The 13,535-nt window shown below is 67.0% G+C and overlaps 6 protein-coding genes across 6 annotated transcripts in view; 2 read left to right on the top strand and 4 right to left on the bottom strand.

Annotated features, from left to right (window-relative positions):
• EMIHUDRAFT_467146 (hypothetical protein) overlaps nucleotides 1-1,314 on the bottom strand; it is a 2,122-nt gene extending 808 nt beyond the window's left edge. The window contains exon 1 of the mRNA XM_005789030.1: nucleotides 258-1,314. Within this exon, the coding sequence (XP_005789087.1) occupies nucleotides 258-1,301 (1,044 nt within the window). The 5' untranslated portion in view covers nucleotides 1,302-1,314. The remainder of the gene's footprint in view (nucleotides 1-257) is intronic.
• A 756-nt stretch (nucleotides 1,315-2,070) lies between these two features.
• EMIHUDRAFT_70663 (hypothetical protein) lies at nucleotides 2,071-2,328 on the top strand (the record flags this gene model as incomplete). The annotated part of the gene is made up of 1 exon (XM_005789029.1): nucleotides 2,071-2,328. A coding segment is annotated over one exon (258 nt), but the record flags the coding sequence as incomplete, so codon positions are not given.
• A 67-nt stretch (nucleotides 2,329-2,395) lies between these two features.
• EMIHUDRAFT_313390 (hypothetical protein) lies at nucleotides 2,396-2,710 on the bottom strand (the record flags this gene model as incomplete). Its single annotated transcript, XM_005789028.1, has 1 exon — nucleotides 2,396-2,710. One exon carries the CDS (start codon nucleotides 2,708-2,710, stop codon nucleotides 2,396-2,398), a length of 315 nt encoding a protein of 104 aa, XP_005789085.1.
• A 1,467-nt stretch (nucleotides 2,711-4,177) lies between these two features.
• EMIHUDRAFT_110126 (hypothetical protein) lies at nucleotides 4,178-5,812 on the bottom strand (the record flags this gene model as incomplete). Its single annotated transcript, XM_005789027.1, has 3 exons — nucleotides 4,178-4,570; nucleotides 4,805-4,894; nucleotides 5,042-5,812. 3 exons carry the CDS (start codon nucleotides 5,810-5,812, stop codon nucleotides 4,178-4,180), a joined length of 1,254 nt encoding a protein of 417 aa, XP_005789084.1.
• Nucleotides 5,813-9,769: 3,957 nt separating this feature from the next.
• On the top strand, nucleotides 9,770-11,311 carry EMIHUDRAFT_226175 (hypothetical protein; the record flags this gene model as incomplete). Its single annotated transcript, XM_005789026.1, has 4 exons — nucleotides 9,770-10,357; nucleotides 10,476-10,636; nucleotides 11,053-11,086; nucleotides 11,219-11,311. 4 exons carry the CDS (start codon nucleotides 9,770-9,772, stop codon nucleotides 11,309-11,311), a joined length of 876 nt encoding a protein of 291 aa, XP_005789083.1.
• A 282-nt stretch (nucleotides 11,312-11,593) lies between these two features.
• Nucleotides 11,594-12,381, bottom strand: EMIHUDRAFT_440517 (hypothetical protein; the record flags this gene model as incomplete). Its single annotated transcript, XM_005789025.1, is given in 4 exon segments — nucleotides 11,594-11,689; nucleotides 11,705-12,095; nucleotides 12,200-12,263; nucleotides 12,365-12,381. Coding segments are annotated over 3 exon segments (442 nt in total), but the record flags the coding sequence as incomplete, so codon positions are not given.
• Between the last annotated feature and the right edge of the window lie 1,154 nt (nucleotides 12,382-13,535).

The raw sequence follows: 13,535 nt of genomic DNA, 5'->3' as shown, positions 1-13,535 counted from the left end.
AAAACCAAGATAGGCCATGTTAACATGACGGTGCAAATCCAGAGCATCAATCTGGGCAAGGATATAACATCTAGTTAAGGAAATAGATTAAGGCATTATGCTTCCCAGGCAAATAATTGTGATAATAATTAGAAAAAGCAGTTGAGGTTTTCAAGAGGGACGCCAAGGGTGACCACGGGTGGCCGCCACCCGCCGCGGCCGCTGCCGCCGCCGCCCAGCGCGCGTTGCCGCGCACGCGTCAGCTCGGACGCGAGAACCTCGCCGGGCAGGACCCTCTGGAGGTATTCTGCGGTGCAGTGCTCGTGCATCTGGTCGTACTCGACGATGCGCTCGCGGTGGTTCGCGCCGCGCGCCAGCAAAGAGATGCGCCGGCCGCGGAGCCATCCCAGCCCGGCGGCGTTCACCGCGGCCTCGCGCAGCGGGTCGGACGCGCCGACCGAGTCCACGCCATGCACGACGCGGGAGGAGAAGGGCTCGCCGCAAAAGACGAGCACGTCGCCGGGCGCCATCGTCACCGTTCGGCAGCTGCGGCACGGCACGCGATCGGCGGCCTTGCCGCCCTTGAGCTTGGTCGGCCGCCCCTTGCTGCCATGCCGCGACGCCGCGTCCGGGTCCCACCGCTCGCAGGAGCCGGCGTTGAACCCTGAAGAGCCGGCGGCGCAGCTCCTGCGCTGCTTGTCCGGGCGTGCGATGTCCCAGAAGAAGTCGCACGGCGCGGTGCCGAGGCTGGCGAGGGCGACCCAGCGCGTGCCCGTCTTGTCGACGTGCGGGTGGTAGCCTACCTCAGCCGTACCGGCCGGGTACGAGAGGACCTGCGTCTCGACACGGCTTGGCTTCGAGTCCTTGTCGACCGAGTCCTTGCCGAGCGGCCTGGCGGTCGTCGGCAGCGCGTCGAGGGCGGGCAGTGCGGCGAGAGTCGACGCTTCGCACAGGTGGGGCTCGATGAGGGAGAGCGCGTTCGCGACAAAATCGCGACCCGCCATATCGAGCGCCTTGCAGCTGTCCACATACTCTTCGCCGTGCACGAACTCGTAGTTGATGATGCCCTTGATGATCTGGTACTTGTCGGACGGCGCATCGGTCTGCGCCGCACCGCCGCACCCGCTGATGTTCCGCTGCGGGTCCTGGTGCACCATGTGGATCCCGAGCGCCTTCTCGACGTCGGAAGCGAGGGCGTCGCCCCGTTTTCCGTCATAGTTGCGAATTAGTACAATGGGAAGGCCGGCGCCGTCCGTGCCCAGCAGCTGCATGCGACTGCGCGCGTCAGCGGCGGGCCGAAATCGCGGAAAGGCTGAAATCATGTCGCGCCAGCACCCTAACGCCGAATCCCAGGGTTCGGGGCTCTCCGCTGCCAGGGAGGGTGTGCCGGAGGTGCCACAGACTCCACATACAGTTGTAGTAGTTTTTCTCCCGAACCAGCCTGGCGCTGGCGCAGACGCGGGGGAGGCTGCCTGGTCAGTCAGCCTCGCCCGGCCGGTGCGGCCCCGCCGCGCTCAGCGTCAGTGAGGGAGGGCGAGACGATCGAGGGGTCCCGTACCACGCGGAATCGGCCCTATCCAGTGCTCAAGTGCTCAAGTCAGGCTCCGGACTCGTTCGTTCGTAGCAGCTTGGGAAGGGTCAGGCATGGCGCCGCCACGAGCGAGTAGCGCGCGGGAGAAGCGGCTGCCGTGTCGCTCGCCCTCGAGGCTGCCCAGTAGGGGTCTAGCTCTAGGGATGCCAAAACTCGCGAGCGCTGACCGCTGTAGAGCGCATGTAGAGCGCGATTTACTTAGTGAATTCACTGTCAATTCACTGTGAATTCGCGTCTTCCGTCTACATCGCTCTACAACGCACGCAGTCTGTCCCGCGCCGGATGTAGAGCTCTACAGCGCGCTCCATCCAGCGCTCTCCATCCAGCGCTGCAGCCTATCTTTTTTTGGATCTCTACAGCGCACACTCTCATCCTCTCACTCTCCCCCAGCGCTCAGCCGGGACCCTCTGATGAGTGAGGTCAGAATCAGCCAAGAGATGCGGAAAAGAGTCTCTCCAACGCAAAAAAATACAAGAGTCTCGAAGAACGCCGAGCCATCGATGTCTCTTCCCATCCGCGGCGTGCGCCACGTCATGGCGCACACCATCAGCACTGAGCCGCGGGCGGCCCTGTCGGAGGACGCCGTCGAGGCGGTCCAGGTCTGTACCGGCGAGTTCCTCAGCCTGCTCGTCAGCGAGGCCCGGCAGCGCGTGGCGCGCGAGGGCCGCGACGCGGTGACTGAGGCGGATCTGCTTGCGGTGCTCAACACGCTGGGCTTCAGAGGCTTCACCGACTCGCTCAAGAGCCACCTGCAGCGGTGCGCGGCCGAGGACGCGCAGGCGCGAGCGGCGCCCGGCAAAGCGCCCGGGCTGGCCCGCACCCCGCTCACGCCAGACAGGCCGGCCCCACCCTGCAGGCGGAGGCGTCGAAGCGCCAGCGGACCGAACCGGGCGAGGCGCGCCCTTCCGAGCCGGGGCAGAGCTCGAGCGATGCGGGGGCTGCGCCTGCATTTGCGGCGCCCGCTCCAGCCACCCAGCCCAGGCACGCCGCAGGCGTCGACGGCAGTCCCGCCGCGCCACTCGCCCCTGGCTCGCTGCCGTCCTCGACCGACGAGGCTGCTGCGCCCGAGCCCGCCGCGGGCGTGTTGCCAGCGACCGCGGCCGCATCGCAGCCAGCGCCGTCGGGAGCAATTTCCGCCATGGAATGATGCGAGAGGTGAAAGCCAGTGGGAACATACAAGCGGGCGGGCCCGAGTCCTTTGGGCGTTCGGTGCGGCCGTGCGCAGCGTTTGTGCACCCGGGAGTGATGCACGTCGTTTCCCATGGCGCGTGCATGGCGAAGCTTGCATCCCGCGCGGCCGCGGCCACCTCAAGCTCAACACCTCACAAGCGCGACAGTATTTCCATTTGAGATTTGTGTACGAAGGTCAAGGTGGTAACCACCGTATGTGGGGACCTCCATTACGTATTAGTGACCCAAAAAAAACTGTTCAGTTTTCAAAGGCAAAAACGCCAGCCTACGCCCTCCCCTCACACTGACACTTCTCCCCTATTCCCGTCTTTAGGTTGCGCACGTCTCCCAGCGAGCTAGGTTCTCCGCTTTTTCTCCCCTAGTCATCTGCCCGCGCCGCGCGCCTCTGTGGGCGTCTAGTGCAGCCACTGACAGAACTGTTCCAAAGGAGTGGTCAACGTCTCGCCTGAAGTCGGGTGGGCTCGCGCACTGCTTAGCCCTAGGGGAGGGGTGTGTGTGAGGTGTCGGAATGGTAAGGTTTCAGGCCGCCAAGGTGTGGGGGATTTGGGGGATGAGTCAGGAGCCAGCAGCCTTCCTGCTGGACCTGAGTTCACAGCTCCTCCGCCCGACGGGGTGGTCCCTTGGATTCGGGCCCCGCTCCCTTTTCCTGCGCCTGGTCTGTCCCTGTCAAGTGTGTGTTGCGAGATGCAGAGCTGGTTAGGCTGGAGCGCGGGCGGTGCGGTGGCAGGCGAGGGCAGCGCGGTAGGCGAGAGGCGGCCGCGGGGCTTCGAGTGGCGCGATAGGAGGGTAGGCTGGCTGTGGAGGGGCGCCGCGTGCCTCGGCAAATGAGTAGTGCTTTATGAGCGGCCAGTTTTGTGCGTATTGCATATCGAGCCTGCGGTGTGGCCTAGTTGGTGCAGCGTTCGGGTCGGGGACGTTTTGGTCGTTGGTTCGAGCCCAGCTGGTGCAGTTCGTAGTCGCGTAGCGCGCGGGTGCGCGGCAGCCTCGGCAACCGAGGCGACAGTGGCGAGCAGGGGCGAGCAGGGGCGAGCAGGGGTCAGAGCAGTGCGGCGCGCCGAATTTTTTTCGATGGGCTCGGTCAGTGGGCGTGTCAGGAGGCGGCCGGCCGGGAGAAACTCGGCAGTAAAACTCCCGCGCCGGCCCACAGGAGGTGGGAGTGTCACGGAGGCGGCCATTGGCGCGCGCTCCTTGTCTTCGTGGGTCCGAGTTTTTTTCCGTATTAGTGACCCATGTACTAAAAGCCAACATACTTCTCAGCGTTTCCACCGGCCGCGCCGGGCTCCCACGCTCAAGCATAGACCTCGCCGCGCGCCGTCAACGAACACTATACCCCAATCCACCCGATACCGCCTCGCAAAAAGAACGTACCCCGTAACCGTGCAGCTCTCCGGTCTTCCGCCGCCGCCGAGAGCGTCGTCACACCCTCGACTTGCACTTCTTGCTCGCCGCGCGCGTCGTCCGCCGCGAATCGCAGTCAACCGCTCTGGGCTTTGAGCCCGGTGTGCCCCGCCCCCTCACCTTGCGGGCGCCTCCCTCCTCCTCCTCCTCCGCCGCCGCCGCCACCGCCGCCACCTCGCCGTCGTCCGGGTCGACCGACTGCATCGCCGACAACGCCGCGTCCCAAGCGCTCGCCGCGTGCTTGTTGCCGCGCCGCCACTTGCTCTCCCGCTGCCCGGAGGCCGCCTCCGGTGTCGCGCGCACGCGGCGCTGCCCCACGGAGCTGCCCTCCCTCTCAGGGCGCGAGACCTCCGGGCCGGAGACGGCGACCGACAAATGCGCCGCCGCCTCGCCCGCCGCCTCGCCCGCCGCCTCGCCCGCCGCCACGCCCGCCGCAGAGTGCAGCGCCCGGAGCGATGGCAGGTGCGGCGCCAGCGCCGTTAGGAGGAAGTCGCCTACCGCTGCCCCTCACGCTCAGCCAACCGTGTCACGCCGGGCAAGCCGTCCCACGAGGAGCGGCGCGCCATGCCGCTGTGCGCGCAACCCCTTTCCGCCAAACCCCCACACGGACCGCAGCTCCTCCATGCTCGCTGGCGCGCGCCGCACCATCTCGCACACGGACCGCGCCGGTGCGATGCTCCAGACGTAGCCTTCGCCGAGCTCCTCCGCCCTGGCGTGCGTCGCGGCGATGAGCGCCTCGTACACGGCAGCCTCGCCTAAATTAATTAAAGATTAAATTGATTAAAGAAATCCAATTAAAGCCTCGTACACGGCAGCCTCGCCCGGAAGCAGCTCGCTCGCGCTCGAGGGCATCTGCCCAAACGGCCTCGCCGCCGCCGCCACCGAGTCGGCCCCTCCCCTCCCCTCCCCCGCCTCCCCGCCGCCGCCCTCCGCCCCGTCGCCGCCCGCCTCCCCCTCTTCCGACCCCTTCGCCTCCTCCGCCGCCTCGTACTCCGCCTTTGCAGCCGCGTGGGCCCGCCGGAGCCGCGGGACGTGTGGCATCAGCGCCTCCAGAAACATCGCGCCGTACTTGTCGACGCGGACGCCCGAGCCGCCAAAGCCCCAGCAAGCGCGGAGTGCCTCGACCTCCGTCGGGCACCGCCGCACCACCTCGGCCAGCGAGCGGTGCTGTGCGATCTTGTAGCCCTCGATGCCGAGCTCGCTCGCCTTGGCCCGCTTTGCGTCGCGCAGGCTCGCGAAGGCGGCGCGCTCGCTCTCCAGCAGGTCGTCCTCCCCCTCGGGCATCGCGCCGAGCCCAAACAGGGTGAGCGGGTCCATCGAATCTGCGCCAGCGGCGGCGGTGGCGGTTTGCGTGGCCTGCTGGAGCGCCCTCGCGTCCCCGCCAACCGTGACTCTGCCGCTCGCCGTCTCGTTTGCGATGTAAAAGTCTGGGGCCTTGGCGCCGTCGACGAGCCGCGAGCTGCGCCGCTCGGGCGCCGCCAGAGGCCTCACCTGAGCTGGCTTGCGCCGCTTGATCGGCCGAGCGCTTGGAGAGCTCCCGAGCCCACTCCCGTCGGCCAGGCCAAGCGAGGCAAGCACGGCCGCGTTGCGCTTGATGTTGTCGAGCCGCTCGAGCTCGTACGCGCTGAGGTCGGAAGGGTGCTGCAGCTCCATCGACGCGATGCTTTCGCACGATTCTTCGCGGTGAAGTTTTCGCGGGATGCTGAGCCCGTGCTTTCGCGCCGAAAGAAAGAATTTAAACAAGACAACTCTCTCTCACAGCACTCGACACAGGTGCGAACTGGCGCGTGCTAGTACTATGAAAGAAAGAAAGAAAGAAAACACAGATAAGCCGAAGTGGCGGGAGTGCTGACCATTTTTTTTTATCTTTGCGCCGTTGAGAGACTGAGAGACTCCTCCTGTTCTCACCTTCCTACCTAACCTAACTCTCATAGAGGCTCAAACACCACTACAAAGTGATTCTGTGTGAGCTCTGTGTCTTGTTTTGCCAACAATAGCTAACAAAGACGGGGAGGCACGTTGTGAAGAAGAAGACGTGACGGAAGGCGCAGGGGGCGACGGTGGGGTCCTCCGAGCCGTTCGATTTTTTTCGGGGTGTCCTTTCGCGGACAAAAAAATCGCGGAGTTTCTCTCAGCCTCGTTCTCTTCGTCTTCGGCCCCCCACCGCGCTTCACCGCCCTCTGCGATGTCTTGTGTGTGTGTATTTTTAGCAATACCAAACAACTGTAAAAACAACAACAACTGTCTTGTCGCTCTAGGCACTAGAGAGAGAGAGACGTACGCCACCGCCCTCTCCTCCGACACCCTCCAGGACGAGCTCCAGCGAAAGCTCGGCCTTTGGCTCTCCGCGGCGCTTCCCACCCTTCGGGTCGCGCTCGAGCGGGGCATGCCAGTCGATTTCTTCGGCGACTACCTTTACAACAAGGCCCACCACCGGCGGCCCCACGACGGCGTCCTCGCCGCCTGGGCGGACGCGATGCGCGCCCCGGCCAACGCGCCGGTCGTGCACGGCGACAAGGAGAAACCAGAGCTCACCCGGCAGTACAACGAGGGGTACAAGGTCGACCTCGCGGAACCCCACGCTGGCCCAGGAGGGTGCGATGACGTGAATGAAGTCAAGCTCTGGACGCCCCTCCTCAAGACCTCCTCGCCGGGCGTTGGCAACGCCTCGAGTGGCGGCACGCCCGCCTCCGTTGGCCACTCCTACGCCTTTGGTAACACCGAAGAGAAGGCCCGCCGCCTAAACATGGGCTGCAAGGCGCGCGGGCAGCCCGGCCAACCCTTCTCCCACAAGACCGGCCACGGCTACGTCAAGGCGCATCGCGGTTTCTACCACGACGCGATCTTTGTCAAGCGCAACAACTTCAACCTGCTGCTCCACGAGACGTTCGGCGGCGGCTTCTCGCCCACCGCCGTTCTCAAGCTGCGCCGCCTCGCGCGCAAAGTCGCGCGCGGCAGCGTCGACCGCACGGCCTACTCGCCCAAGTACTCGCTCTCTTTTATGTCCCACCATGCAGAGCGCATCTCTCTCTCTGTTGTGCGAGGCGTGAACCGCGCCATTCGCTCTCACCTGGCAACCCTGTCTGCACGTCTCGCGCGCGCGTGAACAGGGCTCCAGGCCCCAAATGACGTGTGAGTGTTAGATTTGTTTGGCACTAGGGGCTCGGGCCCAGGCCTGAACTCCTCACTGCACTGTTGCAATTTCTTGTGTTTCTGCCGCCTTTCTCTCGCAAAACTCTTTTGTGTGTCGGGAGGGTGTGCGCGGTCCGCGGTGAGGGCGAGGGGCCGGGCGTATGAGGTATGTGAGCGAAAAAGCAGTAAAAAGAAAGAAAGAAAACACGCAACCCAAGGGAGGGATGGGAGGACGGCACGCCGCCACCACACAGGGATTTTAAGGAGAGGGGTGTGATGCGCTAGCCGTCGCCCACCCTAGGGAGTCTGCCTCTTCCTATCTCTCTTCGCAGTCTCTCGCCGCTTCTCGCTGCAACCTTCATGCCACCTCGCGGTCGTCCCACTCTCGTCGTTCTCTCCCTTGTCATTTCCTCCTCTGTCGCGTCGTTCTCTTCTGCCTCGTCCTGCGACGCCGCCGCCTGCCGGTCCCTTGTTCTCGCGGCTTTTCTTTCGCCTTTCGGCGCAACTCCGTCCTCCTCGCGGCGTATCCTGGCCCCTCGAGTCTATCGAGCTCCCCTCGCGCAAGGACCACATTTCTGACTCCCACTCCGATCATTTGCCTCCAGGTCATATCGTTGCTCAGGTCCACTCTCTCTTCGAACACTCGTGCCTCTACGGATGATGCCGGCGCTGGGGTCCCCTTCGGATGCATCGTGATAATATATCTATATCTGACAACGAAAAAGCAGTGAAAAATCTTTTGTGGACGCTGGAAATTCTTTTCTCGCGATGTCCACCCCACCGCGCCGCTCGCGCCGCCTCGCCGGCGCCGCCTCCGCCGCGCCCCCGCCAGACACGCCGCCGCCCGCCCGCCTCCTCGACCTCCCGACGGAGCTCCTCGTGCGCGCCCTCTCTCGCTGCGACCCCGCCGACATCGCTCGCGTCGCGGCCGTCTCGCTGCTCTTTTACGCCTCGCTCGCGGTAGAGGCCATCCGCTTGTGGGCGCAAGAGCGCGGCTTCGAGCTGCCGGCGCAGCCAGCGGGCGAGGACTGCGCCGTGCGGTGGCTGTGCTTCGCTGCGCTGCTGCGCGAGGCCAACCCGCCGGCGAGGGCGGCGGCAGGCCAGTCTCACAGCGTCTTCATCGACGGCGAGGGGCGGCTCTCGTCGTGCGGCTTGGCTGCGAGCGGGCAGCCATGCCTCCTCGGCCACGGCGAGGGCGTGACGCAGCTCAACACGCCGACCCTCCTCCCCTCCCTGGGCGGCGAGCGCGCCGTGAGCGTGTCGGCGGGACGCAAACACAGCCTGGCCCTCGCCGCCGACGGCGCCGTCTGGAGCTGGGGCGATGGAGGCTTTGGCCGGTTGGGCCACGGCGACTGGCAGCACCAGTGGCAACCAAAGAAGGTCGAGGCCTTTGCTGGCCAGCGCGTCGTCGCTGTGTCGGCTGGAACGTACCACTGTCTCGCCATCACCGCCAACGGCTCTGTCTGGAGCTGGGGCTTTGGTGACTGTGGCCCGCTGGGCCACGGCAACGAGCAGAACCAGCTGCTGCCCAAGAAGATCGAGGCCTTTCCTGGCCACCGCGTCGTCGCTGTGTCGGCTGGAGCAGCCCACAGCCTCGCAATCACCGCCGATGGCGCTGTCTGGAGCTGGGGCTTTGGTGAGTGGGGCCAGCTGGGCCACGGCGACCAGCAGATCCAGCTGCTGCCCAAGAAGGTCGAGGCCTTTGCCGGCCACCGCGTCGTCGCTGTGTCAGCTGGAGGCGGCCACAGCGCTGCAGGCGGCAACAGCCTCGCACTCACCGCCGACGGCAGCGTCTGGAGCTGGGGCGAAGGAGAGGATGGCCAGCTGGGCCACGGCGACCGGCAGGACCAGCTGCTGCCGAAGAAGGTGGAGGCGTTGGCTGACCAGCGCATGGTCGCTGTGTCGGCTGGAACCGCGTACAGCCTCGCCATCACCACCGACGGCGCCGTCTGGAGCTGGGGCCAGGGAACCTTTGGCAAGCTGGGCCACGGCGACGAGCAGAACCAGCTACTGCCGAAGAAGGTCGAGACGCTGGAAGGGCGGCGCGTCGTCGCTGTGTCCGCGGGAATCGACCACAGCATCGCCATCACCGCTGACGGCGCTGTCTTCGCCTGGGGCCAGGGCGAACACGGCTGCCTAGGCCACGGAGAGGACCTGTCGAACCAGCTGCTGCCCAAGAAGGTCGAGGCGTGGGCGCCGGGGCTGTAGAGTGAAGGGTGGGGGCGGTGGCCCGCCCGCCGTCGTGAGTCGCCAGATTCGACGGTCGGCCGAGCCCTAGCTAGCTGAGCGGCCTGCCAGCGTTTGAGCTTCGGCGTTGAAGAAGAAAGAAAACTTTGAACTCGGCTCCGGCAGTCCGGAAGAAAAATGCGCTCCGGAACGAACCGCGGCGCCGCCACGGACCGCAGCAGCAGCACCACCTCGTCGTAAACAGCTCACGGGTTAACCCGTACGTCGTTAACCGCCACGCGTTCTCCGACCATGGTCTTCGACCTCTGGACTGACGACAAGGCTCCCAACAACGGAGCTCATGGCGATCCGTTCCTCGCAAGCCCCAAGCCTCGCACTCAGCAGGACCGCCCGCCAGCGCCGCCGTCGCTCGGCCGTCAAGGGTCTAGTGCGGGCCCGATGGTCAAGCTGCTCCTCGGGCGGACGGGCGCGGACTTCCTGCTGCTCCTGGAGGAGACGGACGGCGCGGCGCACTGGCAGACTCGCTCGTGGAGCGAGGGCGGCGTCCCCGCCGCCCTCGCAGCCAAGCTCGAGAAGATGCGCACCAAGAACCACCACGTCAACGAGGTCAGCTTCGGCGCGGCGGGCGAGTGGTTCGTGCACGGCGTTGATGCCGGCGGCACCTCCACCTTTTCGTGGTGGGACTCGGCGTTTGCGGCGTCGAGGCAGCTGCGCAAGTGGACAGCGTTGCCCGAGAGCAGGCTGCACGTGGCGTTTGGGGACGAGGGGCGCTGGCTCATCCTGCAAGGCCACAACGGCTTCTGCGGCGCCGAGCACGTCGCCGCCGGCTTGCAGAAGCGGATCCGGAAGCTGCACGACGCAAAGGGCACCATCGGCGTCGTGCGGCTGCTGCCCGGCGGCGCCATCTTCATAGGCTCGCGGACGCCGCGCGCCGGAAGCTTCCCTGAAGCGTCCCGGTCTTCCTCCTCCAGGCGCCTACTTCATTGCCGACTCGCAGGGGTCGCAGTGGGCCGGCCTCGGAGGCGAGGTCGCCGCCGAGCTTGCGCGCCGAGGCGACAAGGTCTGCAGCGCGCCAGGCGAGCCGAGCATCGCGGCTGGCGAAGTGCTCGACGTCGCCGTCGGCGCGGACGGGTCGTGGGTCGTGCTGCGCGAGCACTGGTTCCGAGCCAGCGCCAGCGTCGCCGCGCCGCTGCGCGAGCGGCTCGGCCGATTCTACCTGGAGCAGCGCGCGCGGCGCGCCGCGGCGCACGCGTACGAGCGGGGGGTGAGGGCTTCCGAGATGCGGATGGCTGCCCATCTGGTAGTCGAAAGGAGTGCCCGAGAGACGGCATTCCACCGCCATCCGAGCCGCGCGCCGACGGTGCAGGCGAGGGAGGCGACGGCGACGGCGCTGCGCGAGGCGACGCGCGTGTCGCAGCAGATGCGCAAGAGTGGGGGCGGCGCCGTGGGCGGCGCAGCGGCGGGCGGCGCAGCGTCGGGCAATGAGGTGTCGGAGTGGCGGGCGTTGCTGGTGCGTCTCGTAGATGCGACTGTTCGGCCCCCCGTGCTCTCTACACGCCTCGTCGTGGTCGCAGGGCAGGCAGCGCACTGAGACACACCACTGAGACTGTGCGCACCCTCGCCTCCCTGTCTTCACACCACCTTCAAGCACTTGCTGAGGGGAGGGGCCGGGCTCATAGCGGCGAGTCGAGCTCCTGCCTCTGCCCCCCCCCCGTCATGTGATATTCCCCATGCTGCCAGGAGCGCCACATCCTCGAGCGCAGAGCCGAGAAGGAGCGGGAGCTGCAGCGCGGCACCATCCTGGGCTGGCTGAGGTACTATGGCATTGCGTGAGGAGAGTCTGCGAGAGAGCGAAGAGCCTAAGGGGCAAGGGGCGTGGCGTGCTGCCGAGGCAGGTGCCGTGTGGCAGTGCGAGACGCGTCAGGTGTGCACCCGGGGATCACAGCTCACACCCGAGTCTGGAGCCAGACTCATCTAGCCTAGCTCAGCCCCGGCGGCCCCCGCATACGCGCGCCGCGCCGACCTCTTGGCGCGGCTGTTCTCCTGTGCGTTGGCTCTCTCTCGACTCTCCGCGACCGCGTGTGTGACTGTGGGGTGTGCGGGGTTGTCGTTATTGTCGAGATTTCTCTCATGAGCACATATTTGTCGCGGCTACGCTCCCCACACAGCATGACGCACCGGCGACCCATCATACACACCCAAAAGTGCAGGGGAAAAGTGCGGCTCTGCGGGCAGTGCGCAAAAGGGAAAGCAGACTCAACCCGTTTGTGCGCCCAGAGCGCGAGCCCGTGATCCCAGAACCGCGTGCCGTGCTTGGCAGCGGCGGTGGACGCAGCGGGGCCCGCGCCAAGGGCGCGTCGGGCGGCTCACTTGGCCTTGATGTGGTACGCGTAGCGGGCGCCGGCGTCCGTGTCGGACAGCGGGAAAGCGGCGCCCTTCGAGCACGGCTTGTCCACCTTGCAGCCCTTCTGCACGGATTTTGGCACGTCGCTCGCGAGGCCCTGCTTCCTCGGGTAGGGCTTCCAGATCGGATTGGCGGCCAGCGCCGGCGAGGCGGCAGCAAAGGCGGTGGTGAAGGCGCCGGCGACGGCGGCGCGCCTCGTCGTGACGGCGTCGCCTGACCGAGAAGAAGGGCGAGGTGGAGCACGCGGCGACGGGGCGGGCGAGGGAGCCGGTCCGCATGAGCAAGCGGCGAAGGGAGGGGTGAGGGAGCGGCCGTGCCTTGCGGGAGCGTCAGCGCGGTGGAGGAGCAAGCGAGCAGGGAGAGCATGGAAGAGATGCACGCCTGCACGCGGGAACGGGAGGGCCGCTCGGGAGCGGCAACCACAGGGCCGAGGCAGCGGCGGCGGGCGGAGCGGGCGGGGAGGAGAGCAGGCGCGCCGACACCTCTCCAGAATTGCTGTCCGAGGTTGAGGGGCAAAAGAAAAACGCAGCGCTCACTCGAGAATGTGCCCAAGTACTCTCCTCTCTCCACTTATATTTGCCCCGGCGCGGCTGTTTCTTGAAACATGAAAGAGCTGCGTCAAAAAGAAAAAGGTGCGCGATCACTAGAACGTCTCGCTCAGCCACTTGCGGAACCCCACCCACCTCGCCCTCGCCCGCTGGCCGAACCTCCACCTCGCGACGGCGCCGCCGCCTCCTCCGCCGGCGCGCGGCTCGGCGACGCACTGCTCCTCGGCAAACTCCAGCGCGGCGGCCACCTCCGCGCGCCCCTCAAAGAGCCTCACCTGCGGAGGCATGTCCGACGTGACAGCGGGACGTGTCGGCGGGCGCCGCCGAGCCAGAGGCGGAGAGGCGGGGCGGCGGGGCTCTGCGCCACCGGCGAGGAGGCGGAGCGGCGAGCGGCGAGGGCGGGCACGCGGGTCGCTCCGGCGGCGCGTGCGACCGGGTCGCGGTGCGAGGAGAGCCGCGTCGCGTGGCCGAGCCGGAAGCGGGCCGGCGAGCCTGTGAGGGGCGGAGGGCGCGAGTGGTGGAGGCGGTGAGCTTGGGGGCCGTGGCGAGGGGCGGCCGCTTGAGCGGACAAGGCAAGGGGCCCTCTGGCGGCCGAGGCTGCGGAGGAGGCGCCTCCGAGGCGGGCGGCGAGGGCGCGGTAGAGGAGGGGCGGCGCCGACTCGTTGGAGAGGGAGAGGAGGCAGCCGCACGGGAACTGCTCGCACCTGCCCGCGCGCGCGCGAGCTTGTGGGAGGAGAGACACGATCTCTCTCGAGGGTGCCTCGTAGAGGCCTCCTCACAAGTGGTCTCGGAGGCGACTCTCGACCCACAGAGGCGGGCACGGGTCTCGGCAATGTCTGGCGAGTGTCTCACCCGTCCCAAAAGGCGGGCAGCTGCGAGGCGCGCGAGAGGCGCACCGAATGCACCGGCTCCTCGCGCACCTGCGCCGAGGAGGAGGGGGGCGTGACGGCGAGGCGGCGGCACCGGGAGCAGCGCTGGCCCGCGGACTACCGCCCCTCCTACCGCCCCTCCCACCCTCTCCTCCCACCCTCCTCCTGCCCCCCCCCCTCCCCCCGCCGCCGCGCGCACCGGAGCCAACGCCCACGCGGACAGGCGGCGCAGCGAC

This window comes from Emiliania huxleyi, assembly GCF_000372725.1.
Source record: "Emiliania huxleyi CCMP1516 chromosome Unknown EMIHUscaffold_130, whole genome shotgun sequence".
NCBI classification, from domain to species: domain Eukaryota; phylum Haptophyta; order Isochrysidales; family Noelaerhabdaceae; genus Emiliania; species Emiliania huxleyi.
The sequence above is the reverse complement of the archived record's forward strand: the minus strand, read 5'-3'. Positions and strand labels throughout refer to the sequence as shown.